Source organism: Loxodonta africana, chromosome 18 (genome assembly GCF_030014295.1).
Source record: "Loxodonta africana isolate mLoxAfr1 chromosome 18, mLoxAfr1.hap2, whole genome shotgun sequence".
Classification (NCBI taxonomy): domain Eukaryota; kingdom Metazoa; phylum Chordata; class Mammalia; order Proboscidea; family Elephantidae; genus Loxodonta; species Loxodonta africana.
The window spans coordinates 63,583,590-63,608,729 of NC_087359.1; the positions used below are offsets into that span (position 1 = coordinate 63,583,590).

Sequence of the window (25,140 nt, forward strand, 5' to 3'; positions counted from 1 at the left end):
CAACAGAAGGTTTGGGGACCATGACCACCGGGATTCTTCTAGTCTTAGTCAGACCATTAAGTCTGGTCTTTTTATGACAATTTGCGGTCTGCATCCTACTCTTCTCCTGCTCCCTCAGGAGTTCTCTGTTGTGTTCCCCGTCAGGGCAGCCATCAGTTGTAGCCGGGCACCATCTAGTTCTTCTGGTCTCAGGATGATGCAAGTCTCTAGTTCGTGTGGCCCTTTCTGTCTCAGGCTCATAGTTATCGTGTGACCGTGGTGAGAACGAATTTTAATAGTGACTATACCATGATAGAGTAAACTCTGGGAAGTATTTGAAGCAGAGGCTTTTAAGGACATTGAGGGACTATTGCTTCATTAGGTAGGAGACTGATTCTGACGGCTTCTAAGGGGCCTCCCAACTCTGATTCTTTTGTGATCAATCTGATTCGGTTTTATTTTTTGCTTACCATTCCTTCTTGCATCTCGGATAGTCTTCTAAAGGATGTATTTTAGGTAGAAGGCATTTCTTTTAGTGATAAACAGGTAAACTTTATGTTTTTACCGCCTAAAAATGTCTCTACAACACCAAAAGCACAAGTGACAAAAGAAACATAAATAAATTGGATTTAATCAAAGTTAAAAACCTTGTGCTACAAAGGACACCATCAAGAAAGTGAAAAGACAATCCACAGAATGTACAGAAAATATCTGCAAACCATATATCTGATAAAAGACTTGCATCTAGAATATATAAAGCACTCTTACAACTCAATAATAAAAAGACAATTCAATTAAAAAATGGGCAAAGGTTCTGAATAGCTATTTCACCAAAGAAGATAAACAAACGGCCAATAAGCACATGAAAAGATGCTCAACATCATTAGTAGTCAGGGAAATGCAGATCAAAACCACAATGAGATACCACTTTACACCTACTAGGATGGCTGGAATAAAAAAGTCAGATAACAGCAAGTGTGACACAGATACAGAGAAATTGGAAGCGTCTTACATTTGTTGCTGGTGAGAATATAAAATGGTATAGCTGCTTTAGAAAACAGTCTAGCCTGGCAGTTTCTCAAAGTTCCACTCCTAGATGTATATTTGAGAGAAATGAAAACATATGTCTACATAAAAAAGTTTGTACGTGAATGTTCACAGCAACATTATTCGTAATAGCTAAAAAGTGGAAACAGCCCAAACGTCCATCAACTGTGAATGGATAAACAAAATGTGCCAATTTCCATATACTGGAGTATTATTCAGCCATAAAAAGGAATAAGGTACTGAAACATGCTACAGCATGGGTGAGCCCTGAAAACATTATGCTAAGTGAAGGAAGTCAGACACAAAACTGTACGATTCCATTTATATGAAATGTCTGGAACAGGCAAACCCAGAGAAACAGAAAGCAGAGTAGGGGTTGCCAAGGGCTGGGGAGGAAGAGTGAGTGAATGGGGAGTGCCTGCCAATGAAGACGGGTTTCTTTCTGAGCTGATGAAAATGTTCTGGAATTAGATAGTGGTGATTATTGCACAACTCTGTGAATATGCTAAAAATCACTGAATTATACAGGTAAACTTTATATTATGTGACTTAATTGTGCTCATGAGGAACCTTTACACAGATCAAGAGGCAGTTGTTCGGACAGAACAAGGGGATACTGATTGATTTAAAGTCAGGAAAGGTGTGTGTCAGGGTTGTATTCTTTCACCATACCCATTTAATCTGTATGCGGAATGAATAATCCGAGAAGCTGGACTATATGAACAAGAACGGGGCATCAGGATTGGAGGAAGACTCATTAGCAACCTGCGTTATGCAGATGACACAACCTTGCTTGCTGAAAGTGAAGAGGACTTGAAGCACTTACTAATGAAGATCAAAGACCACAGTCTTCAGTATGGATTACACCTCAACAGAAAGAAAACAAAAATCCTCACAACTGGACCAGTGAGCAACATCGTGATAAACGGAGAAAAGATTAAAGTTGTCAAGGATTTCATTTTACCTGGATCCACAATCGACAGTCATGGAAGCGGCAGTCAAGAAATCAAAAGACACATTGCAATGGGCAAATCTGCTGCAAAGGACCTCGACAAAGTTTTGAAGAGCAAAGATGTCACCCTGAAGACTAAGGTGCGCCTGACCCAAGCCACGGTATCTTCAATCACATCATATGCACGTGAAAGCTGGACAATGAATAAGGAAGACCGAAGAAGAGTTGACACCTTTGAATTGTGGTGTTGGCGAAGAATATTGAATATACCATGGACTGCCAAAAGAACGAACAACAAATCTGTCTTGCAAGAAGTGCGGCCAGAATGCTCCTTAGAGGCAAGGATGGTGAGACTGTGTCTTACATACTTTGGACATGCTGTCTGGAGGGATCAGTCCCTGGAGAAGGACATCATGCTTGGCAGAGTACAGGGTCAGTGGAAAAGAGGAAGACTCTCAATGAGGTGGATTGACACAGTGGCTGCAACAATGAGCTCAAGCATAAGAACGATTATAAAGATGGCGCTGGAAAGGGCAGTGTTTCATTCTGTTGAGCGCAGGGTCACTATGAGTTGGAACCAACTCGACGGCACCTAACAACAACATGTCTTGATAAAGCTATTAAAAATAAAAAAAAGGAAATTGAAAACGTCTTTACTCTTACAGTTAGCAAATATTAAAAAAAATTCTTTTTTAGCTAAAGGGATCCTTTTAGTTTTTTTTTTGAACAACATTTTTGAGGTATGACCGAAGTACATTAAAACCATACATTTTTGAAATATACAATTTGGATACGTATACACGTCAAACTATTCCCACAATCAAGACAGTGAGCATATCCATCACCTCAAGCTTCCTCCTGCCCTTCTGTAATTTATCCCTCTCTCCATCCTCATCCCCAGGCAACCACTGATCTACTTTGTCACTATAGAATAGTTTGCATTTTCTAGAATTTTATGTAAGCAGAATCACACAATATGTACTCTCTTTCACTGGCTTCTTTTACATAGTATAATGATTTGTGATTTGATTAACAGTGTTCATTCTTTTTTACTGCTGAGGAATATCCCACAGTACGGATGTACTACAATTTGTTTATCCATTCACCTGCTGATGGACATTCGGGTTGTCTCAATCAGGTTGTTCACAAGTGAAAATAAAGCTGTATGAACATTTGTGCACAAGTCTTTGTGTGGTCATATGCTTTTATTTCTCTTGTCATCATGTTCTAAAAGATAGTTTTGCTGAGAATGGAAATCTAGATTGATCATTATTTTCTTGATAAAGTAGAGGGTCAGCAAAAAAGAGGACAACTCTCATGAGATGGACTGACACAGTGGCTGCAACAATGGGCTCAAACATAGCAGGACCAGGCAGTGTTTCGTTCTGTTGTAAACAGGGTGGCTATGAGTCGGAACCGACTCGACTGCACCTAACAACAACAATATTTTCTCTCAGGATACTAAGGACTGTGGACTAATTTCCATGGAATTTGCTCCATGGGAATTCTTGGTGGCCCGAACTGAAGCTGAATTCCTCCATAAAGGATTTGTCTTTGCTTTTGCTAGTCACCCTTGCATACTACCAGGTTCAGATCACTATAAACTGAACTATCTGCTCAAGGTCTTTCAGAGTACATAGGTAGTATGTATTCAGATTAAAAACACATTAGAGGGCCAGATCGTGGTCATGAATCCTGATAACCACCCCCCCCAAAAACTACTGCTGTCGAGTTGATTCTGACTCATAGTGGCCCTATAGGACAGAGTAGAACTGCCCCATAAGGTTTCAAAGGCTTTACAGAAGCACACTGCTACATCCTTCTCCCACGGAGCAGCTGGTAGGTTCAAACCACTGACGTTTTGGTTAGCAGCCGAGCGCTTTAGCCACTGAACCACCAGGGCTCCTTCGAGAATCCTGATAGTGAGGTTTTATTCCTCAATCACCCTTAAAGTGAGGGTATTCTGACTCAAGGGCACTGGATGTTTTTATAGCTCTTAGGGAGTCCCAGCTTTAGGCAGGGTCTCCTGTGTAACTCCTCACCTTCGTTGTGTCCTAGGCGTTAATGCCTATACTCCACACCTCAAATAGCTTTTAAAGTGTAAGCTGAAGGTCTGCAGGGTTTGACAGAAATCATTTGGGCAAGTACTAGCCAGCTTTGGCACTCACTCGCTGTTCAGGAATCTTGTTTTCATTTAGTTTTTAAGGTCTGTAGATCTCTTGTTTTTATGTCAGCTCAGGATGCATTATATTATAGTCAGCATTTTAGTTGTTTCGATTGAAAGGGTCTTAAGTATATCTAATTTCACCCTACTGTTAAAAATGGACAATCCTATTAAACTGAGTCTCAATATCCTTACGTAAAACTGGAGAGACTGGAGTAGGTTTTTTTCCTTTGAAAAGTATTTCTTATTTATGATAAAAGCAATACATATTTAGGGTAAGAAAATATCAAGAAGTGTACATGAATAAAACATCCGCTCTTCTTAAATTCCCCTTCCTTTCTGTAATCACCACTGACAGTTTCATTTGTAGCCTTCCCAAAACAACCACTATTTATCACATACATTTTTACATATGAAGGTGGCTGGGTGGCCCAAATGGTTAGGTTCTAGACTACTAGCCGAATGTTTGCATTTTGAACCCATCCAGAAATGCCTCAGAAGACAGGCCTGGTAATCTGCTTCCAAAAGGTCACAGCCTTGAAAACCCTATGGAGGAGTTCTGCTCTGCACACATGGGGTTGCCAGAAGTCAGGATCGACTCAACAGCAATAACACTCTGTATCTAATCAGTGTGTATCTTCTTTTGGGTTTTCTTTCTTTTTTACACACAAATGCAATTATGCCATATATTCTCTTTCTGTAACTTGAGGTGGTGGGTTTTGGAGTTAGAAAGACTTCGGTTCAAATCTCAATTCTGTTACTGAATATAAGTATGACCTGGGCAAGTCACATTTTTGAGTAGTAGTTTCCTCACTGCAAAAATGGAGATCGGAGTATCATATCTTCACAGGGCTATTGTGAAGATAAAAGGAAATAATGCATGGAAAGTGCTTAACATGGTAGCTGGCACATGGTGAGTACACAATTTCACAGCTGCAGTAATAACTATAATCATTATTGTAATCATCATCATCAAACATGCCTATGTTTAGGAAACAGACCTTTGGAAAAATTCAGAGGGACCTATTTCAAGGGAAAGAAGGATCAAGTCATAGAATCTTCGTAAGTCTCCAGAAAACAGCATCCCGTTTGAACCAAAGCCACAGAACTGAAAAAAAGCAAAGGAGGTAACTGTTTCCTTCTCTGATAGAAGCTGTGAGGTTACCTAAGAGCACACTCTTGGTTCTCTGAACAAAAATGGACCATGCATGCATACTGGGATACTGTCAACAGCTCAGAAGCAAGGCTACAACAAGAACACCATGCCTCCTGCAGTCCTGTAAAAAGAAGTTAAATTCCTAGGCCTTTAAGAGGTGAAGTCTTGCCTAAGTTCCGAAAGGAAAACTATATAGGTAGTCTTTGACTTACGACAGAGTTCAGTTCCTATGACTGCTGTAAGTCAATTCTGATGTAAGTAGAATACCTTTTTTTCCCCAAAGTTTTCATTATTATTGCCTTTTATTATCAGTATCTTTATAAATCGGCCTTTAAACATCTGAGAATGATAACATCAGCAAATTACAAGCTGCAACATTATATGTAGTACGTATTACTAGTGATAAGATGTACCCCCCCCCCAACAAAAAACAGGCTCTCATATGTGTGTTTCATTGTAATGCGAATATGTTTTAAGTCAGGGACTATCTGTATAAAAAAAAATACAGGGAACTAAACCCGCTGCTGTTGAGTCGATTCCGGCTCATAACCACCTGTATAGCATATCAATTATATACACAAATTTCCCAAAGGAAAATGTATATGGCATAGCTTTGGATCAGCAGCCATAGGAAAGAAAACCTATTTTTGTTCACTTATTTTGAACTCAGTCAGGAGACTGGTAACTGGGATTACTCTGGAGGGCACAATCCACCTTGAAGTTTGGATCCACGTATATTCAACTTTCTGCAACCGTTTCTTGGCTGATGAATAATGATGCTCTTATCTAAATCTCGATGTATGTTCCACATCTCTGTTATCCACAAGCTGATTCCTTCCCTAAATACTTCTATTGCTAAGCAAAGAAACAATAAGGAGAAAAGCAGCCTAGAAGATATGATTAAATGATGTATGTGGAAGCTTACAAGCCCAAATAAACAATAATAATGCAAAACCGTGATGAAGTAAAACTTGGTGATGCACGTGAAAAGCAGGAATGTCTGTGCTAGGCACATAATACATGCCAGCTATGTTAGAGTGCATAATATACTTAGTTCATGTGGAGGTGATGGGGCCGGTGCATCCACATCCCTAAAGATGACCAGACTTTGTGGTCACTTAAGGAAAAAGCAATGTCATGGACCTTGACCCTGCCTGAATTCAGAGGAGACAACCCCATGCTGGGAGCCTGAGGGATATTAGTGAGTGGATCACCTATGCTCTATTTCTCCGACCTACCAAAGCAACTAAAAGCCTTTGATCTAAGACAAAAACTGTAAATTTGTCTTGCCTTCACAGGTTTCATGAAGAATTTCAGAACAGTGGATTCAATGGCTCAAGACAACAATATCTATATTGCGCTTTTATAAATCTTGACCAAGTACTTTCACAGACCTTATTTCCTTTTATCCTCACAACAGCTCTTTTGACTTGGGTAGGACAGCTACGGGTTTTACTTTATTGAAAAATAGAAGCCCAGAGAGGTTATATGAATTGCCCAAGACCACACAACTTGCCTATGGCAAAGTCAGGATCAGAGCCCATGTATGACATTTGCTTTTATTCTTTTCCTTCAAAGGGAAAAAGTTAATGCTCAGACATCCCAATGCCAAATATTTTAGTGCTTAATAGAATGAGCATGTTTTTTTAATTTTATTAATTTATTTTTATTGTACTTTAGTGATGGTTTACAGAACCAACTAGCTTCTCATTAAACGGTTAGTACACACATTGTTTTATGACATTGGTTAACAACCCCACAACATGTCAACACTCTCCCTTCTCAACCTTGGGTTCCCTATTACCAGCTTTCCTGTCCTCTCCTGCCTTCTAGTCCTTGCTCCTGGGCCGGTGTGCCGCTTTAGTCTTGTTCTGTTTTATGGACCTGTCTAACCTTTGGATGAAGGGTGTACCTCAGGAGTGACTTCATTATTGAGCTAAGAGCGTGTCTGGGGACCATGCTCTTGGGGTTTCTAGAATGAGCATGTTTTAAAGAGTAAGACCTTCATTAGAGGAAAACCTCCCTTCCTAGCTCCTCACCCTCTTGAACTGCCTCACATAAGCATTTTCCAGCTTCTGGTACTGACAACACGAGGAAGAACAGATTAAAAGCTGCCAGTGAACCGAGGGCTGCTCTGCGACACTGGCACATTCCGAGCAAAGGGCAACCTAGGCCGACTTGTAGGCACTCCTTGACATCAGTCTGATTCTCAGAGTCAAGGACTATCCTTAGCTGTCTGCATGAGATTTTGAGTTCAAGGAAGGAACAAGAAAGGATTCTGTCGGTTGTTAGCTTACGGGTTGGGCTTTCCATGCAACAGAGCTGACTCTTAGTCCTAGAAGGTTGTAACTTGCCTTATATAAAAACATAAGCTAGTGGCAAAGCACCAGTTCCAAAATTTAAGTTCTATGTCTACAGGGAGGATCTTGCTCATGTTTTGTAATTTGGAAAGGGAGAACTGTCTGTTCTTTAATGTTCAGTTTAGCCTGAGGGCTAGAAAGAATACAGGTTGAATTTTGGCAAGAATGTCTTCCTGGGCCAGCTGCATCCATACTCTAGAACATCAAGGGCCTAACATCAATGCATTGAACAGATGTTAGTGTTGTCCACTGTGTTCATCAAGATCCCCAATAAGAACAGTTACATGTCTCCACCTAATCAGGGGTAGCCAATCTTGGCCCTCAGATCCTACAGAAGTGATTGGACCCAACTCCAATGGCCATTTTGAGATGTTCTTTATGTTGACACTTGTTGCTCCCAGAGTCAAAATGAAGGCTAATCACCATACATCTCTGCCTTTATGAGGCATAATTCTAAAATAATGAAACATGCTTTCAACCATCACAAACTGAGTACGATATTAATTTAGGTACTTGATAGTCACAACTTATACTGAGGCTGTGAAACTCCTTCCCCCAACTTTCAAACCCAGATCTCACTTGAGTGTAGTTTTTTTTTTTTAATATCCATAACCCAGGTGTGACACTTCCTTCCACCTCTACCTGTACATCTGTTTCCTACAGAGTGCTGCTGCCTCAAGTGAGATGCGTGAGGCTTCTGTAGGTGCTGTGGAACAAGATGGAACAAAAATGCTTCACACCTGGCTCCCAAATTACAGGAACGCTGGACTAGGGCCAATATAAGCTGGCACAGCACCAGCTGAAATGGACATCAATTAAGGAGCCTGTCATCTTTCAAGACTGCAGGGTCTTTTTTCAATCCGCGATCTGCACTGCTCCATAAACCAGCCACGGCACCACTGCTAGAGTTTTCCAGATGGGATCGTTTCCCTTAGATTCCACACTTGCAGATTTATTGCAGAACTTGTTTTAAACCCCTCCCCCTGTTTTTAAAGTCTGAACTATTAGTCTGCATTACAGTTTTATCTTCAGTTGCATTTATTTGTCCTTTAGTAAAGTGAGAACTTTGTGCTTCATGAACAGAAAAAGAAAAGTTTTAAGCATGCCTAAAAGATGTTGCCTCGTTTACAAAAAAGCATTCAAATAACTGAGATTAGTGGAAGGTCAGAAATTCTTCTCTGTACACATCACCCCTACAGGGGTCAGAAGCCACAGAGTGTTGACCAGTTGCCATTATCCTGGAGAAATGGACAGACCACCAGGGCTAACACAGGCTCCTCTGACTATAACATGCAACATCAGTGATCCGTTATCACCTGCATAAAGAAAAAGAAACTCTGCTAGTGCCTAAAACCAGATAAAACCAAACCCAGTGCCGTTGAGTCGATTCCGACTCACAGTGACCCTACAGGACAGAGTAGAGCTGCCCCACTGAGTTTCCAAGGAGCACCTGGCAGATACGAACTGCCGACCCTTTGGTTAGCAGCCATATCACTTAACCCCTATACCACCAGGGTTTCCTGCTAGTGTCCGCCGGTGGCAAATGTTATTTAAGAAAGACATCTTAACAGGGATCTGCAATTGAAAAGTGACAGGATTCCATTCCACATAGCACTTCTCTTGACTTTTGCCCAATGGGCAGGACATATTTTCTCCCTTGCACATAAGTGGGCTGCCCGTGGAAAGCACTCCATGAAACATGAAAGAGTCTCATGATAAATAAATAACTCATCCACATTTAACGTATGTTCTGAGAACTGAATTCCATTGCCTCAGGGGGCTGCCTCTTGCTGCCAATTTGCTTCTCATGGCAGAACCCTGTGTGGCAGAGCCCTGACTTGGCTCTGCTGATGCTTGTTTGGAAAAAGAGTCCAGCTGGAGATGAAAGAGCTCTTCAAAGAGGGTGACTCCTTGGAGGCTATCACTTTAGGGCTTGGGAATGATTACTTATCAAAAAAGACTTTAGTCTGGACTACAGGCAAGAAGCTAGCCTGCCCTCTCAGGTATTCCCTCGGAGTCTGCCAGATCTGGAGAGGCCTCAGTGGGTCTGGAGTGATGGCAGGAACTGAAGAAGCCAGTCGAAGGTAAGAGCCCAGAATCCACACCATAGGTGGGGGCAGGAGAGAGGGAAGGAATTGAGGAAAGCTTCAGACATCTGTCTGCGCAACTCGATCTTGGCATAACCCCCACTCCCCTCTTTTATTTTAAATAAACAGCTTCAAAAGGGGTGGTCCTCACATCTTCCTGCTGACTAAGGTCTCAATTTCTTCACTTTTCTCCACCAAGAGAGCCTGAAACCTCTAGCCCTCAGCATTTAATCAGTCAAAACTTAAGTCTGTGAAGTGAAAAGACAAGCCACAGACTGAGAGGAAATATTTGCAATACATATATCTGACAAAGAATTTGAATCCAGAATATATAAAGAATTCTCAAAATTCAGTAAGAAAATACACAACCCAATTAAAACTAGGCAAAATATTTGGCAAGAGATACTTCACCAAAAAAGATATGCACATGGCAAACAAAGACATGAAAAAATGCTCAACATCACCAGCTATTAGAGAAATGCTAATTTAACCACACAGTGAGATACTTAATGACTAAAAAAAAAAAACCCCAAAAACTGAGAGTACCAAATGCTGACATGGATACAGAGCAAGTGAAATTCTTAAACATTGCTGGTGAGAATGCAACATGGTACAGCCACTTTGGAAAACAATTTGGTAGTTTCTTACAAAGTTCAACATACACTTACCATGTGACCTACCCATTCTATTCCTAGGTATTTATCCAAGAGAAATAAAAAAAAAAAGTTTACACAAAAATCTATACGTGAGTATTTATACCAGTTCTGCCCATAACTGCCTAAAACTGGGAACGATCAAATGTGCATCAACTGGTGAATGGATAAACAAATTATGGACTATCCATACAATGGAATTCTACTCGCAACAAAAAAGAACAAATTAATGTGCTGAAATGCTAACCTCTTGTACCTGTAGATGTAATCCTGCTTGGAAGTGGTTTTGTTACGTTAATTAGATCATGCCCCAGTAGAGTGGGTTCTAAATCTCATCATGTCTGAGTTATAAAAAGAGCAGATTAGTCACTGACAGGCACATACACAGGAAGTCAGATGCCATGTGAGGATTGCTAAGGAACCAAAGAATGCCCAGGGCTACCAACAAGGAAGGAAGCAACACTACCAAGACCCTTATTTGGTCTCTTACCCTCCAGAACTGTAAGAAAATATATTTCTGTTCTTTAAAGCCACCCACTCGTGGTATTTGTTACAGCAGTACTAGGAAACTAAAACACTACGTGAAAGTAGCCTGACTCAAAAGGCTATGTACTGTATGAGTTTATTTATATGACATTCTGAAAAAGGAAAAGTTACAGAGATAGAAAACAGATTAGCGGTTGCCAGGGACTGGGATGGTGGGAGTGATTGGCTGCATGAGGGAATTTTTTATTCTCTATATCTGAACTGTTCTGTATCTTAATTGTGGTGATGGTTACATGACTATACGTGTTTGTCAAAACTGTATGTCAAACAATGAATTTTACTGTACATAAAAAAACACACAAATAACCTTAGCCTCTGAGGAAGGCATTTGACAGTGTAGATCATAACAAGTTATGGATAACATCGCAAAAAATGGGAATTCCAGAACACTTAACTGTGTTCAGAGGAACCTGTACACAGACCAAGAGGCAGCTGTTTTAACAGAACAACTTGATACCGAGTGGTTTAAAATCAGAAAAGGTATGTGTCAGAGTTGTATTCTTTCACCATACTTAATTCAATCTGTATGCCGAGCAAATAATCTGAGAAGCCGGACTAAATGAAGAAGAATGCGGCATCAGGATTAGAGGAAGACTCATTAACAACCTGAGATATGCAGATGACACAACCCCGCTTGCTCAAAGTGAAGAGGACTTGAAGCACTTACCGATGAAAATCAAGGACTACAGCCTTCAGTATGGATTACCCCTCAACATAAAGGAAGCAAAAATCCTCACAACTGGGCCAATAAGCAACATCATGATAAATGGAGAAAATACTGAAGTTGTCAAAGATTTCATTTTACCTGGATCCACAATCAATGCCCATGCAAGCAGCAGTCAAGAAATCAAATGGCATATTGCACTGGGCAAACCTGCTGCAAAAGACCTCTTTATAAGGTATTGAAAAGCAAAGATGTCACTTTGAGGACTAAGGTGCATCTGATCCAAGCCATGGTATTTTCAATCGCCTCATAAGCATGTGAAAGCTGGACAATTAATAAGGAAGATCAAAGAGGAACTGATGCCTTTGAATTATCCTGTTGGTGAAGAATACTGAATATATATCATGGACTGCCAGAATGAACAAATCTGTCTTAGAAGAAGTACAGCCAGAATGCTCCTTAGAAGCCAGCGTGGCGAGACTTTGTCTCTTGTACTTTGGACATGTTAGCAGGAGAGACCAGCCCCTGGAGAAGGACACCATGTGTGGTAAAGTAGACAGTCATCGAAAGAGAGGAAGACCCTCAATGAGATGGACTGACACAGTGGCTGCAACAATAGTTCAAACAGCAACGGCTGTGAGGATGGTGCAGGACCGGGCAGTGTTTCGTCCTTTTGTACACAGGGTCGCTGTGAGTTGGAACCAACTGGGTGGCATCTAACAACAAGTCTCTGAGGGTCTGGGGAGTGGGGTGTAAACTGCAGCAATATCATCCCATGCTGTGACTGGGGACACCTGGGGATGCATGCAGCTACAGCGTGACACGGCTGAGAAAGAGCCCACTCTCACCCGGAAATTAGAGGCAACATTACAACAGACCCAGATTTCTGTTTGAATAAAAGAAACTTCATGCCCTTTGTCTCCAGAACTTTTCATTATTGCAGAGACAACGCAATCTTATTTACGTAGATAAAAAGATACCAAGTTCCAGCCTGGTTTTCCTCCTCTTCGTTCATTTCCTGTTTCATTTGGGCAGAGGTCTCTGTTTCCACAAAGGGCAAGGTGTTTGCAAGTTTAAACTATGGGGCGGGGCGGGGGGGTGGTGGTGAGGGAGATCAGATGCCTAGGCTAACTGGAGGCCTTTTAGCCTGAATGGGTTAATGTGCACAGAACTTAGCAAAAATAAATCCTGAAAAACATTTTTAATAATAAACACTTACCAACCTCTGACTAAGAGGACAAGCCAAGAAATCTGTCATGTTTTCAGTGAGTGAGGTCAAAACACATAAATAGAAAGTATACCTGTAAAAATAAGTTTCTTTCAATATCATAGCACCTCCAACGCTGCAATATTTTGAAAGAAGAATTCTCTATCAGAACGAGGTCACATGGCCACAGGGAGCGAGTATGTCTAGTGGATATAGATGTGTTACAGCAGGACCTGGAGAGCTGTAAACAGAGAACATATTCCCACTCCCACCTCAGTGCTGCACAGAGCCCTTCTAGCTCTCCATTAAGTCTGTCTAGTACTTCTTGACGGATTGGGTAGTACTTCTTGGGTGCTTAGAGAGGAAGGAAATGGTACTTGAAAACTATAGCTAAACAAGAAACTCTGAGCTCCCACCTTCCAAGAGCACAGGCCTGTAAGCATATGCACAAATACAAATGCAGAGAAAGGGCTTTTTCATTTAAATGAAGGAAGCTGCCATGTCTACCTCTATAAGCAAAAGTATTAATCATCCACCGTCTGGTTTTAATCCACAGGCTCCTGCTCCTGCATCTGAATGCACTGTTATCAGGGGAAGGAGCATTTCTGTTCAATCTTATGCACCAGCCAAAAACCTGAAAATGTGAAAACCACATTGGTGAAGTGCCTTCTAGGGGACGCAGAAAACTCTGAGCTGCTGTATTTTTATTGTTTTTTTATCTCTCCCTGCCACCCCCTCCCCCCACCACTTCTTTCTTTTTAAATGATGAACAAATGTGAATTGCAGGGGGACTGGAAGGCAAAAAAGAAAACAGCTCAAGTTACAGGTTCCTCATATCTTGGAGTGACATTATCCTCAGGGAAATTAGCACTTTCTCTTCTTTATCTCCCAAAGGGGATCCAGCTACACAACCTGAATGACATCAGCCTGTCAGATACAAGCTTGGGCACCCAGGTGCATCCCTTATAAGCATTTACAAATGAAATGACAAGCCTAAACAGCAAGCCATTGCCTCTGTCTCCGTTCTTTCAGTTTGTGCTTTACTAAAAGGAAGAGCCAAAAGAGCATCTGTGTAAGTCTAAGCATGCTTCTTCCACTGTCTGGGCCGGACCCTTCCCCTCCTCAGCCTCTCGCTCTTACGAGGGTCTCAAAGCCAGTATGTGGACTTGAGTGCCTTCAAAGCCATTAGTCACCACCCTTACAGTCTCACTCCAAAGTGCGCATGGGGCCACCCGTGACACAAAAACTCTGGCAAGATCAGGGGACACAGCAAGAGCAGAAGAAACCGCAATATGCCTGGGACTCCCAGGAGAACAATGACTAGTGCTGGTAAGGAACAGACTGACAGAGCAGACAGACTCTAACCAGGCCTCACTCTGTTTTCGATGCAACACAAATGTTTTCCATTAGAAGTTCCCTGCCCCACAAACACTCATACATGTGGCTATGAAATCTACATACTTAACTTCTGCTTTTCTGGCACTCTCTGACCCAACTACCTCTCCTGTTCCTTTGGAAAGAGAGCCAAGATGAGGGTGGACAAATACCAGTACTCCCAGCACAAAGGTAAGGAGAAGAGAATCAGACGCAGGCTTCGTAAGTACCATCCAACATGAGTGTGACTGAGCAGGCTAAAGGAAAGAAGCGAGAAAACAAGGACTTTCTCTTGCCAAGGGAGAAACAAGCACTGTACAGCTTGGGCTCTTCCTGGTTGGCTTCTATGGTTTCAGTGTAAAGTTTGGCTATACTTTCTAGTAAAGTCTGCAGCTGATCTTCATCAGGAGATGTTGGTCACCATTAAAAGCAAAACAGGCAAAAACCTCAGAAAAACCATCACAAAGCCTGCAAAATCCTAGTACTGAGAAGTCAGGGAATGATTTCAACACTCAGAATAAGCTGAGTATGACACTTGTGAGAAGCTGAACTAGAAACCCCCAAAACGTCAGCAACCTCCCACCGTCCCCACCAGTAGAACCTGGCCCAGGTGCATTTCTAATCAATGTCACAGAGGTGGGGATACACAGAGGTCTGGCCAATTAATCTTCCTAAAAAAAAAAAAAAACCCACAAATAAGTAAGGATTCAAGAGAATAATAAAAAGGAATGAACAGTGAAAAGGAGGAGAAAAGTGAATTTTTAAGATAGCGTGTAAGAAACAGAAAGGAAATCCCCTACTCAGGCAGCTCTGGAGTTCCCTAATCGCACAAGGACACCCCGCCCTAATGTGTATGCCTTGTTAAGCAATTGCTCAACCTACACTCATTGTGCAATTCCAACCTTCCAAAATGTTTTGCTGCACACATTCAAACCACGTTTTCCACTGCACTCTAGAATTGAGAACAGTTCTTCTCTTCTTCACTTTAGTGGGTAGTATGTGCATGAACAAAAAAGAAAATAAAAAATCCATTGCTAGACAAGCATTCACTACAAACAAAGTTTTACATCATTTCATCTGGTTATTTCTGAGTTTACTGGTAGTTAAAATGCATCTGAATTTACTCTTAGGCAGCTAAAGATCCATTTTTTTCTGTCACTGACTATCTTAGTCACCTAGTGCTGCTATAACATAAATACCACAAACGGATGGCTTTAACAAACAGAAATTTATTTTCCCACAGTTCAGAAGACTAGAAGTCTGAATTCAGGGTGCTGGCTCTAGGGGAAGACTTTTCCTCTCTGTTGGCTCTGGAGGAAGGTCCTTGTCTCTTTTCAGCTTTTATTCTTTTGCCCATCATGGAGATCTTCATATGTTGTGGCATTTAACTTCCCCCAACTCTGCTTGCTTGCTGACTTAATCTGCTCTTTTGTATCTCAAAAGAGACCGATTTAAAACTTGTCCTACACTAATACTGCCTCATTAGCATAATAAAGAAAACCTATTCCCAAATGAGATTATAACCACAGATATAGAAGAATTTACAACATATATTTTTTGGGAAGACAGTTTAATCTATAACACTCACTATAATAATACCACCACAAAAAATTGCCCACAAAAACATCAAATCTTCAAGAGCCTTTGTTCTAAATGATGGCAATCCTGGAATATCTGGAGCGGTTAAAAGCAGCAGTCTCTACAGCCAAAATTCCAATGGAAGTCTTAGCATGGGTAAATCATGGTGTATCTTGTTAATAACAAACCTTTCTTTTTCTAGAAATCAAGTTAAACAATCGGCAGCAGCAAGAACAATAAACAGGTGTATTCAAAGATGAGTGAACAATAAGATGAGTGAAGCATGACAGAAAACCCAGAGGGCACAAAGAAAAACAAAGACAAATTTGACTCTATAAAAATTTTAGGTTGTACACGGTGAAAAATATAAACAAGATTATAAAACAAGCTGCAAACGAGGAGAATATATTCACAACATATAAAACAAGGCACAACTATCTACTATGTATGAAGAATGCCCACATATTAATAAGAAAAATAAATATACAAGTTAAAGTGAGATACTTATTTTTAACCCAGCAAATACAGACACTCAAACACTGTTAGTGGGAGTGGAAACTCATATCATTTTAGAGGGCAGTCTGGTAGTACCTGTCAAAACAGTAAACATGAATATCCTTTGACAGCAGTTCCACTTGTAGCAATCTATTCTACTGAACAGTCCTGTAAGTATACAAAGATACAGCACCATCTGTAATAACAAAAACTGGACATAACAACTAAATATCAATTAACAGAGCGATGGATAAATAAATTACATCATACCCATACAACAGAATATGAGGTACTTTGAAAAAGAAAGGTGTAGATCTGGTGTAGATCTATATGTATATTAAGTAAAAAAAGATTAATATGTAAGTAGCATGCATTTTTATCTTACTAAAAAATTTAATACTCTGTGTTTCTTTGTCTGGAAGGATAGTTACCAAAGTTAACAGCAATTATCTTTGGAAGGGAGGGAAGTGCATTCTTATTTTTGATAGTTCTATAGCATTTGAGTATTACTGCAAAGAGCATGAATTACTTTTGTAATTAAAACATAAAAAGAGGCCACTTGCTGTTGCTAACCATGACTTGGCACTGTACCAGTCCTCCTACCACAAATAGCTATAAAACATACGAGGCAGTAGACAACAGGCAGTGGAAGATGGTGATCCCTGAGAGAAGAGAAACTCATGAAATGAGCCCATGATCAACCAGTCTTCTGCTTGGTAGCAATTTCCCAGCCATGAAGAAGAAAACTGGATCCCAAGCACATTATGGTGGACCTGCTGTGCAGAGGAGCAAAACAGGAGGCAGCTGAAATGGCTGGAATCTGCAGAGTAAGGAATTGGACAGGAAAAAGTTGCACAAAGAAAGGGCATTGAAGTGCACGTGGGAGTCCTCAGTGACTATGTGGGTGACAGCTGGACTGTATATATGCTGGCCAAGACCACCGGGGACTTAGCGGATGGCAGCTGCTACAGGGTTGAGTGGGGAACAGAGAGATGTTAGATGTCCAGCAGCACTGGAGGAAGAGCACTGCCCTGGGATGTGGGAGTTGGAAGTTCGAACAATGTTGGAGTGAAGACATCTTGTTAAAACCTTCTTAACAGCCCTGGCATCCAGCTGAGACTCCACAGAGGCCACACTTTAGGAGTATGGGCCACACCCTAGAGCTAGACCTAATCTAAATCTCCACTAACAGAGCCTAAAACCCAGCCCCACAAGATCTACAGAGGAGAAAGAGCTTGAAAATTGACTATCACCACGTTACTGGGAAACACTCTGGGTTTCTATGTAAAACCAAAGTTCACACAAGTTCCTGATGATCAGCCAGTAATTAAAATAAAGAACAACCCATTAAAATAAAGAACAACATTCTTCAGAGGAAGGTAACAAAATCCAGAGTCTCTCTAATAAATTATCCAAAACGTCCAGTGATTTTAAATAAAAATCACTAGATTCAAAGAAACTGGAAAATACAATCCATAGTCAGTAGAAATCAAATGTGAGATAGCCCAGATATTGGAATTAGAAGGTGAAGGCTTTAAAGCAGCTATGATAAATATGTCAAAAAAATTAATGGTAAAGATATTCAAAGAATTAAAGGAAAATATGGTCTTACTGAGTGAAGAATAGAAAAACTCAGCAAAAGAAATTACGAAAACTAACAAGAAATTCTTTTTTTTTTTTTTTTATTTATTGTGCTTTAAGTGAAAGCTCACAAATCTAGTCAGTCTCTCATATAAAAACTTATACACACCTTGCTATGTACTCCTAGCTGCCTCTCCCCCTCATGAGACTGCACACTCCTCCTTTCCACCCTGTATTCCTGGTGTCCATTCAACCAGCTCCTGTCCCCCTCTGCCTACTCATCTCCCCTCCAGACAGGAGCTGCCCACATAGTCTCATGTGTCTACTTGTAGCCAAGAAGCTCACTCCTCACCAGTATCATTTTCTGTCTTATAGTCCAGTCTAATCCCTGTCTGAAGAGTTGGCTTCAGGAATGGTTCCAGTCTTGGGCTAACAGAAGGTCCAGGGACCATGACCTCTGGGGTACCTCTAGTCTCAGTCAGACCATTAAGTCTGGTCTTTTTTACAAGAATTTGAGGTCTGTGTCCCACTGTTCTGCTACATCAGGGATTCTCTGTTGTGTTCCCTGTCAGGGCAGCCATTGGTTGTAGCCAGGCAGCATCTAGTTCTTCCCAACTCAGGCTGATGGAGTCTCTGGTTTATGTGGCCCTTTCTGTCTCTTGGGCTCATATTTATCTTGTATCTTTGGTGTTCTTCCTTCTCCTTTGCTCCAGTGGGTTGAGACCAATTGATGCATCTTAGATGGCTGCTTGCTAGCATTTAAGACCCCAGCCGCCACTCACCAAAGTGGAATGCAGAATGCTTTCTTAATATATTTTATTGTGCCAATTGACCTAGATGTCCCTGAAACCACGGTCCCCAGATCCCCGCCCCTGCTACTCTGGCCTTCGAAGCGTTTGGTTGTTGATTTAGGAAGCTTCTCTGCTTTTGGTTTAGTCCAGTTGTGCTGACCTCTCCTGTATTGTGTCTAACAAGAAATTCTTAAACTGAAAAGTAAAATGATGAAATAAAAGACTCATTGAATGAATATAAGAGTAGACTGGAAATGGCAGAACTTGAGGACAGGTCAAAAAAATCAAATAATCAGAAGACTAGAGAGAAGAAAGACTGAAGAAAAATAGATCCTCACAAATCTGTGAACTATATCAAAATGTCTAACATACATGCAGCACTTGGAGTGCCAGAAAAAGAAGAGAGAATGATTGGGGCAGAAAAAAAAGAGTAATGTCTAAAAGATATCATAAATTTGATGGAAAAAACACCAATTTACAGATTTAAGGGGCTCAGTGAACCTCAAGTATGACAGACGTAAAAAGAACTACACCTATGCACATCACCATCAAAATTGTGAAAACTGGACAAAAAAAATTATCAAAGCAGCAAAAAAAGTAAATAAGTAAATAAACACACACACACACACACACACAAAACCCTAAAAAGACATACCGTAAGACCTAAAACCACAAAAGTCTTATGAGAAGACATGGGGAGGAGGGGTAAAGCTTCAGGACCTCCTTTGAGGCAATGGATTCTTAAACATGACACTAAAAGCCTGAACAATAAGAGAAGGAAAAAAAAAAGGGACAAACTGGACTTCATTAAAACTAAAAACATCTGTGCATCAATGGATATCATCAAGAAAGTGAAAAGACAACCTACAAAACTGGAGAAAATCTTTGGAAACCATGTATCAGGTAAGGGTGTGATATTTGGAATATATACAGAACTCTGAAAACTCAACAAAAATACTAATAACCCAATTAAAACATGGGCAAAGGACTTAAGAACAAACTTTTCTCCAAAGAAGATACATACAAATGGCCAGTAAGTACACGTAAAGACGCTCAACATTATTAGCCATTCCAAACTAAAACCAAACCTGCTGCCATCAAGTCAATTCCAGTTCACTGCTATGCCATTTGTAAGAACTGTTCCATAAGATTTCCTTGGCTGTAAACTTTACAGAAGCAGACTGCCAGGCTTTTCTTCTGTGGTGCCACTGAGTAGGTTCAAACTGCCAATTTTTAAGTTAGTAGTTGAGTGCAAACCATTTGTGCCACCCAGGGACCTATAAACAGGTACAATACTGACTCTAAATATATTCTGAAAAGTTAAGCCCTATAACAACCATAAAAAAAAAAAAGGAATAATTAAAAAGAGTATCATTAAGAAGCAAATGCATGTAACTGAAATATAACACTAAAAAATTCAATTAACCCAAAAGAAGGCAGGAAGAGTCCTGGAACAAAAAACCAGAAGGATCAAATGGAAAAAAAAACTTACACTCAAGATATAAAAAAATTGTATTAAATGTAAATAGACTGATACTTACAGAAGAAAACATAAAGTCTACAACCCTGGGACAAGGCAAAGATTTCTTAAGACAGAAAAAGCACTAACCATAAATGAAAAATCTGAAAAGCTGAACTGGATCAAAATTAAAAACTTTTGCTCTTTAAGATTTTGTAAAAAAAAAAAAAAAAAAAAAACGGGGCAAGTATCTTAGCTATTCAGTGCTGCTACAAGAGGAATACCACAAGTGGATGGCTTTAATAAACAGAAATTTATTTTCTTACAGTTTAGGAGGTTAGAAGTCTGAATTCAGGATACTGACTCTAGGGGAAGGCTTCCTCTCTCTGCTGGTTCTGGTGGAAGGTCTCTTGTCTCTTTTCAACTTCTGTTTCTTGATTCCTTGGAGATCTCATGTGGCATGGCATCTACCTCCCCTATCTCTGCTGGCTTGCTGCTTGCTTAATCTGCTCTTTTGTTATCTCAAAAGAGACTGACTTAAGAAATACCCTATACTAATACTGCTTCATTAACAACAAAGAAAACACATTCCCAAATGGGATTATAACCATAGGTATAGTAGGATTTACAACACATATTTTGGGGGGACACAATTTAATCCATAACAGCAAGACACACACTGGGAAAAAAATATTCATATCTGACAAGGATTTGTGTTCAGGACACATGCAGAACTCTTACAACTCTATAATGAGACAGCATGACAATTTTTTAAAAATGGGCAAAATGGTGATATATGAACTGCCAATAAACACATGAAAAGATGTTCAACATCAATAATCGAGGGAATACCAATTAAAGCCAAAATGAGATATCATGTCACTCTTACTGAAAAAACAAAACAGTCACCGTTGAGTCAATTCCAACTCATAGTGACCTACAGGACAGAGGAGAATTGTTCCATATGGTTTCCAAGGCTGTAATATTTACAGAAGCGGAATGCCACATCTTTCTCCTGAAGAACAGCTGGTGGGTTCAAACCTCTGACCTTTTGATTAGTAGCTGAGTGCTTAACCACTGCACCACCATGGCTCCTTTCACACTTACTAGAATGACTAAAATTACGAAGCCTAAAATACCAAGTGTTGGCAAGGATGTGAGGCAACTGGAACTCTCATACATTGCTGGTGGCAATATAAAATGGTACAGTCACTTTGGAAAAGAGTTTGGTGATTTCTTTCAAAGTTAGATACATACATATATGACCGAACAATTCTATTCCCAGATATTTATGCAAGAGAAATGAAAACACATGTCTACGAAAAAAAATTATACAAAATTAATGTTTACAGCATCTTGATTCACAACAGCCAAAAAGCAAAAACCACCCATATGTCCACCATTATGTGCATGGATAAACAACTGTGAAATACTACTCATCAGTAAAAGGGAATGAACTACTGAAAAACACAACACGGATGAACCTCACAGACATTACACGGACGGAAAGAACAAAGACACAAAAGTATACACTATATAATTACATCTACATGAAATTACAGAACAGGCAAAACTCATCAGATCAGTGGTTTCCTGGGGTGGGGAGTGGGCCTGGGAACACTGACTGCAAAGGGGCACTAAGAATTATTCTGGGGAGATGGAAATCTTCTGTATCTTGATTGAGGTGGTCCTTACACAGGTGGGTATATACATTAATACATTCAAATGTGGAATGTTATTGTATGTAAATGGTATGTCAATATGCCGATTAATAAAAGTAAAGGTATTAACTATAAATACATAAAAATTAAATTTTCAGATATCAAAAATTATAAAGTAAAATAGAATACATACTCTTTTACATGCATGACAGATCCGCTGATAAAAAAAATAAAAAAAGTGGGACAGAAAGTTCTGAGGCAGAAGCTTACATCAGTAACATGCACCTTCTATGTTTGTTTGCCACCTGCACCCCTCCACCCCGATATTTTTGTAAGCGTTACAATAATTTTTTTTTTAACAGCCACCAAAAAATAACCAAACCCTCCGTTGTCAAGTCAATTCTGACTCATAGCGACCCTATAAGAGTAGAACTGCCCCATATGGTTTCCAAGGAGCAGCTGGTGGATTCGAACTGCTGGCCTTTTGGTTAGGAGCTGAGCTCTTAACCACTGTGCCACCGTGGGTCCAGTAGCATGTTAAAAAAAAAAAAAAAGGCATAGCCGTGTATATGAAAATATCTTGGCGGGGGGAAGGGAGTGGATGGCTAACAAAGGTAGAAGGTGCACATTATTTGCATAACATACAGTAGTTAAGTCTTTATCATAAGCTTCCTCTTACCAATTTCAATTTTATTTTTAATTGTGGCCCATATTTATTAAGTCTTGAGCCAGATTTTTGTATGTATGTTAGTAAGTAGGTAAGTAGGCAGGCAGGCACGCTTACATAGCTGACCTTCAGGTTTTTAAGCACCACAGTTAGCCCTATCAGCAAACTTGAAGGGTCACTCCAGCCTCCAAGTTTGGAGCCCAGGGCACTATCCTGATCTTCTGGTCCTTACAAGTTACACTACCACTACTGTTAGATTTTGTCTTTGGACGCATTTCCAAAACAATGTGCATCATCCTGTGAGTACGTTCAGGTCCTCCTAGGGCACTTTGAAAGGTTTACAAAAAAAAAAAAAAAAATCAAGTTCTCTACCCAAAAATCATGTTTCTTATATTCTAGACACCCCGGCGTCTTCTGACCCAGGACATTTCAAGATCTGCAGATGATCCAACCCAGAGAGATAGGAGCAAGTAATTCAGCCTGAGCAACCTATTCCCCTCATATGATCTATGGTCATCCTCAGGTGATCTTCAGATGATCTCCCTAAAACAAGGTCAATGGTTGACAAGCCCTTGGTAAGAAATCAAGCTCCTAGTGAAAGTAAAAGAGCTGTCAAAGGTGAGAAGAGAACCAGAAGTACTAAGTCAGTATGTTTGTTCGACCACTCTACCACTATGTGTGCTCTAAACATGGACGGCTTGAACTCAGTACCACCATTTTAGCTGTCAATCTGGGCAAGTTCCTCCTATAGTTCAAATTCCCATAGGGCTTCTGTGAACTTTAAATGAGATAATATAAAACATTAGAATAGTGTCTACCACATGATGAACACTTACTAAACGTTAGTTGTTTGGCTTAGGGTCTTCTTGTGGGAGGAGATCCAGACATATGACCCTCCATATATATTAAGGAAAAATATACTTATAGCACTCTGAATACAACATCTTCCTGAAGAGATCAAAAGCTGTTTAGTCACTGATCTACTCATAGCATGGGCATCAAGATAACAGAGTTCGAAAGGGCCCATTTGGGGAACTAGATTTATAAATTAAGCAGTAACTGATACAACCTAAAAGGACTGGAGTAAACTGAAGTGGTAATTAACAGTTATATCACTTTATAAACAATAAGTAAGAGGTGAGAGAGGGCAAAAAAAGGTGAGAGCAACAATGAGGTGGGCAGAGAGAAACACATAATACAAACGGTTAGTGCCAAAATGCCACTGGTGAAAAGAATCACTAAACAGCAGCTGCATCAAGGTTTTTCCTTGCACCCAGGGAGAGAAGTGATAAAAACAGTAAAAAGTCTGAATTTATAAGGTTTTCTAAATATAAGCCAGAGGACTTTTCAAAATACAATGTAAATTTTACTAAATTTAACTACACCTAGCAAGGGCTCCTTGGACTAAACAGGCAAACTAGACAAGGAAATGGATACAGTTCGTTTGCAAATATTTGGTTGCAGATTTCTTTCTCCTTAGATATCTAGGCAATGATAGAGAGGAAAGTGTAATAAAAAAGAAACCATCTCAAAGGGTAAAAACAAACAAAAGATCTAGCATGGTATGACAATGGAACATGTACTTACTGCCTACAAAATAACTCTCACTTTGAAGTTTCCAAAAGTTCCCATCTCACTTATAAAAACAAAAATTCGTTGTCTTAGTTATCTAGTGCTGCTCTAACAGAAATACCACAAGTGCGTGGCTTTAACAAAGAAATTCATCTTCTCAGTTAAAAAAAAAATTGTTACCTTCGAGTCGGATATCGACTCTTACGGTTTAAAAACCTACTGCCGTCGAGTCGATTCCGACGGTTTAGGAGGCTAGAATTCAGGGTGCCGGCTCTAGGGGAAGGCTTTCTCTCGGCTCTGTACGAAGGTCCTTGTCTCTTTTTAGATTCTGCTCCTGGATGATCTGCATGTGGCTTGGCATGTCTCTTCCCCCATCTCTGCTGGCCTAATCTGCTCTTTCTATCTCTTGTAAGTGATTAACTTAAGACACACCCTACACTAATCCTGCCTCATTAATTAAACAGAAAGCTTATTCCCAAATGGGATTACAATCACAGGCAAAGAGATTAGGATTCCCGACACGTATTTTTGGGGGAACACAATTCAATCCATAACACACATCTTGTACAAGGGTAACCCAAGAAAGTTCAAGTTATTCATAGCCTCTAGAAGTCATTAAGAAAAAAACAGGTAAGCATTCCAACGTTAAAAAGGCAATTTATAATAAATACAATACTAATACATACTTTTTTAATACATACAGCCAATAAGCATATTTTAAAAAACCCTATTAGTAATCAAAGAATGAAAATTAGAACAATGGGTGTCATTTTTTGCCCATCACTGACAAGGTTACAAAAAATTATATATTCAGGATTAGAGAGGATGCTAGAAAACAGGTACTCTCATATTCTATCTATAGTTTACACTGTTATAACCTTTTTGAAAGGCAATTTGGACTTACCTATCAAAAGCTTTAAAATGTACACATCCCCTCTGACCTACTAATTCCACTTTGAAAATTTATTCTTATGAAATAATTAACCTGTTGCCATCGAGTCAATTTCGACTCAAACTGACCCTACAGGACAGAGCAGAACTGCCCCTCAGGGTTTCCAAGGCTGTAATCTTTACGGAAAGCAGATTGTCACATCTTTCTTGGGCTCGAACCACTGACCTTTCAGTTAGCAGCCAAATGCTTAACCAC

At 40.1% G+C, this 25,140-nt stretch overlaps 1 protein-coding gene across 16 annotated transcripts in view; it reads right to left on the reverse strand.

Moving 5' to 3' along the window:
- Positions 1–25,140, reverse strand: part of SMG6 (SMG6 nonsense mediated mRNA decay factor) — a 234,378-nt gene that overhangs the window by 79,973 nt on the left and 129,265 nt on the right. Inside the window, exon 15 of one of the 16 annotated variants that reach the window (XM_064271542.1) lies at positions 1–8,974. The exons of 14 other annotated variants lie outside the window; for them this stretch is intronic. In XM_064271542.1, coding sequence (XP_064127612.1) covers positions 8,957–8,974 — 18 coding nt within the window. In that variant the 3' untranslated portion in view covers positions 1–8,956. Of the gene's footprint in view, positions 8,975–14,881; positions 16,431–25,140 lie in introns of those variants that run through there. One more of the 16 variants, XM_064271541.1, reaches the window with a different exon arrangement.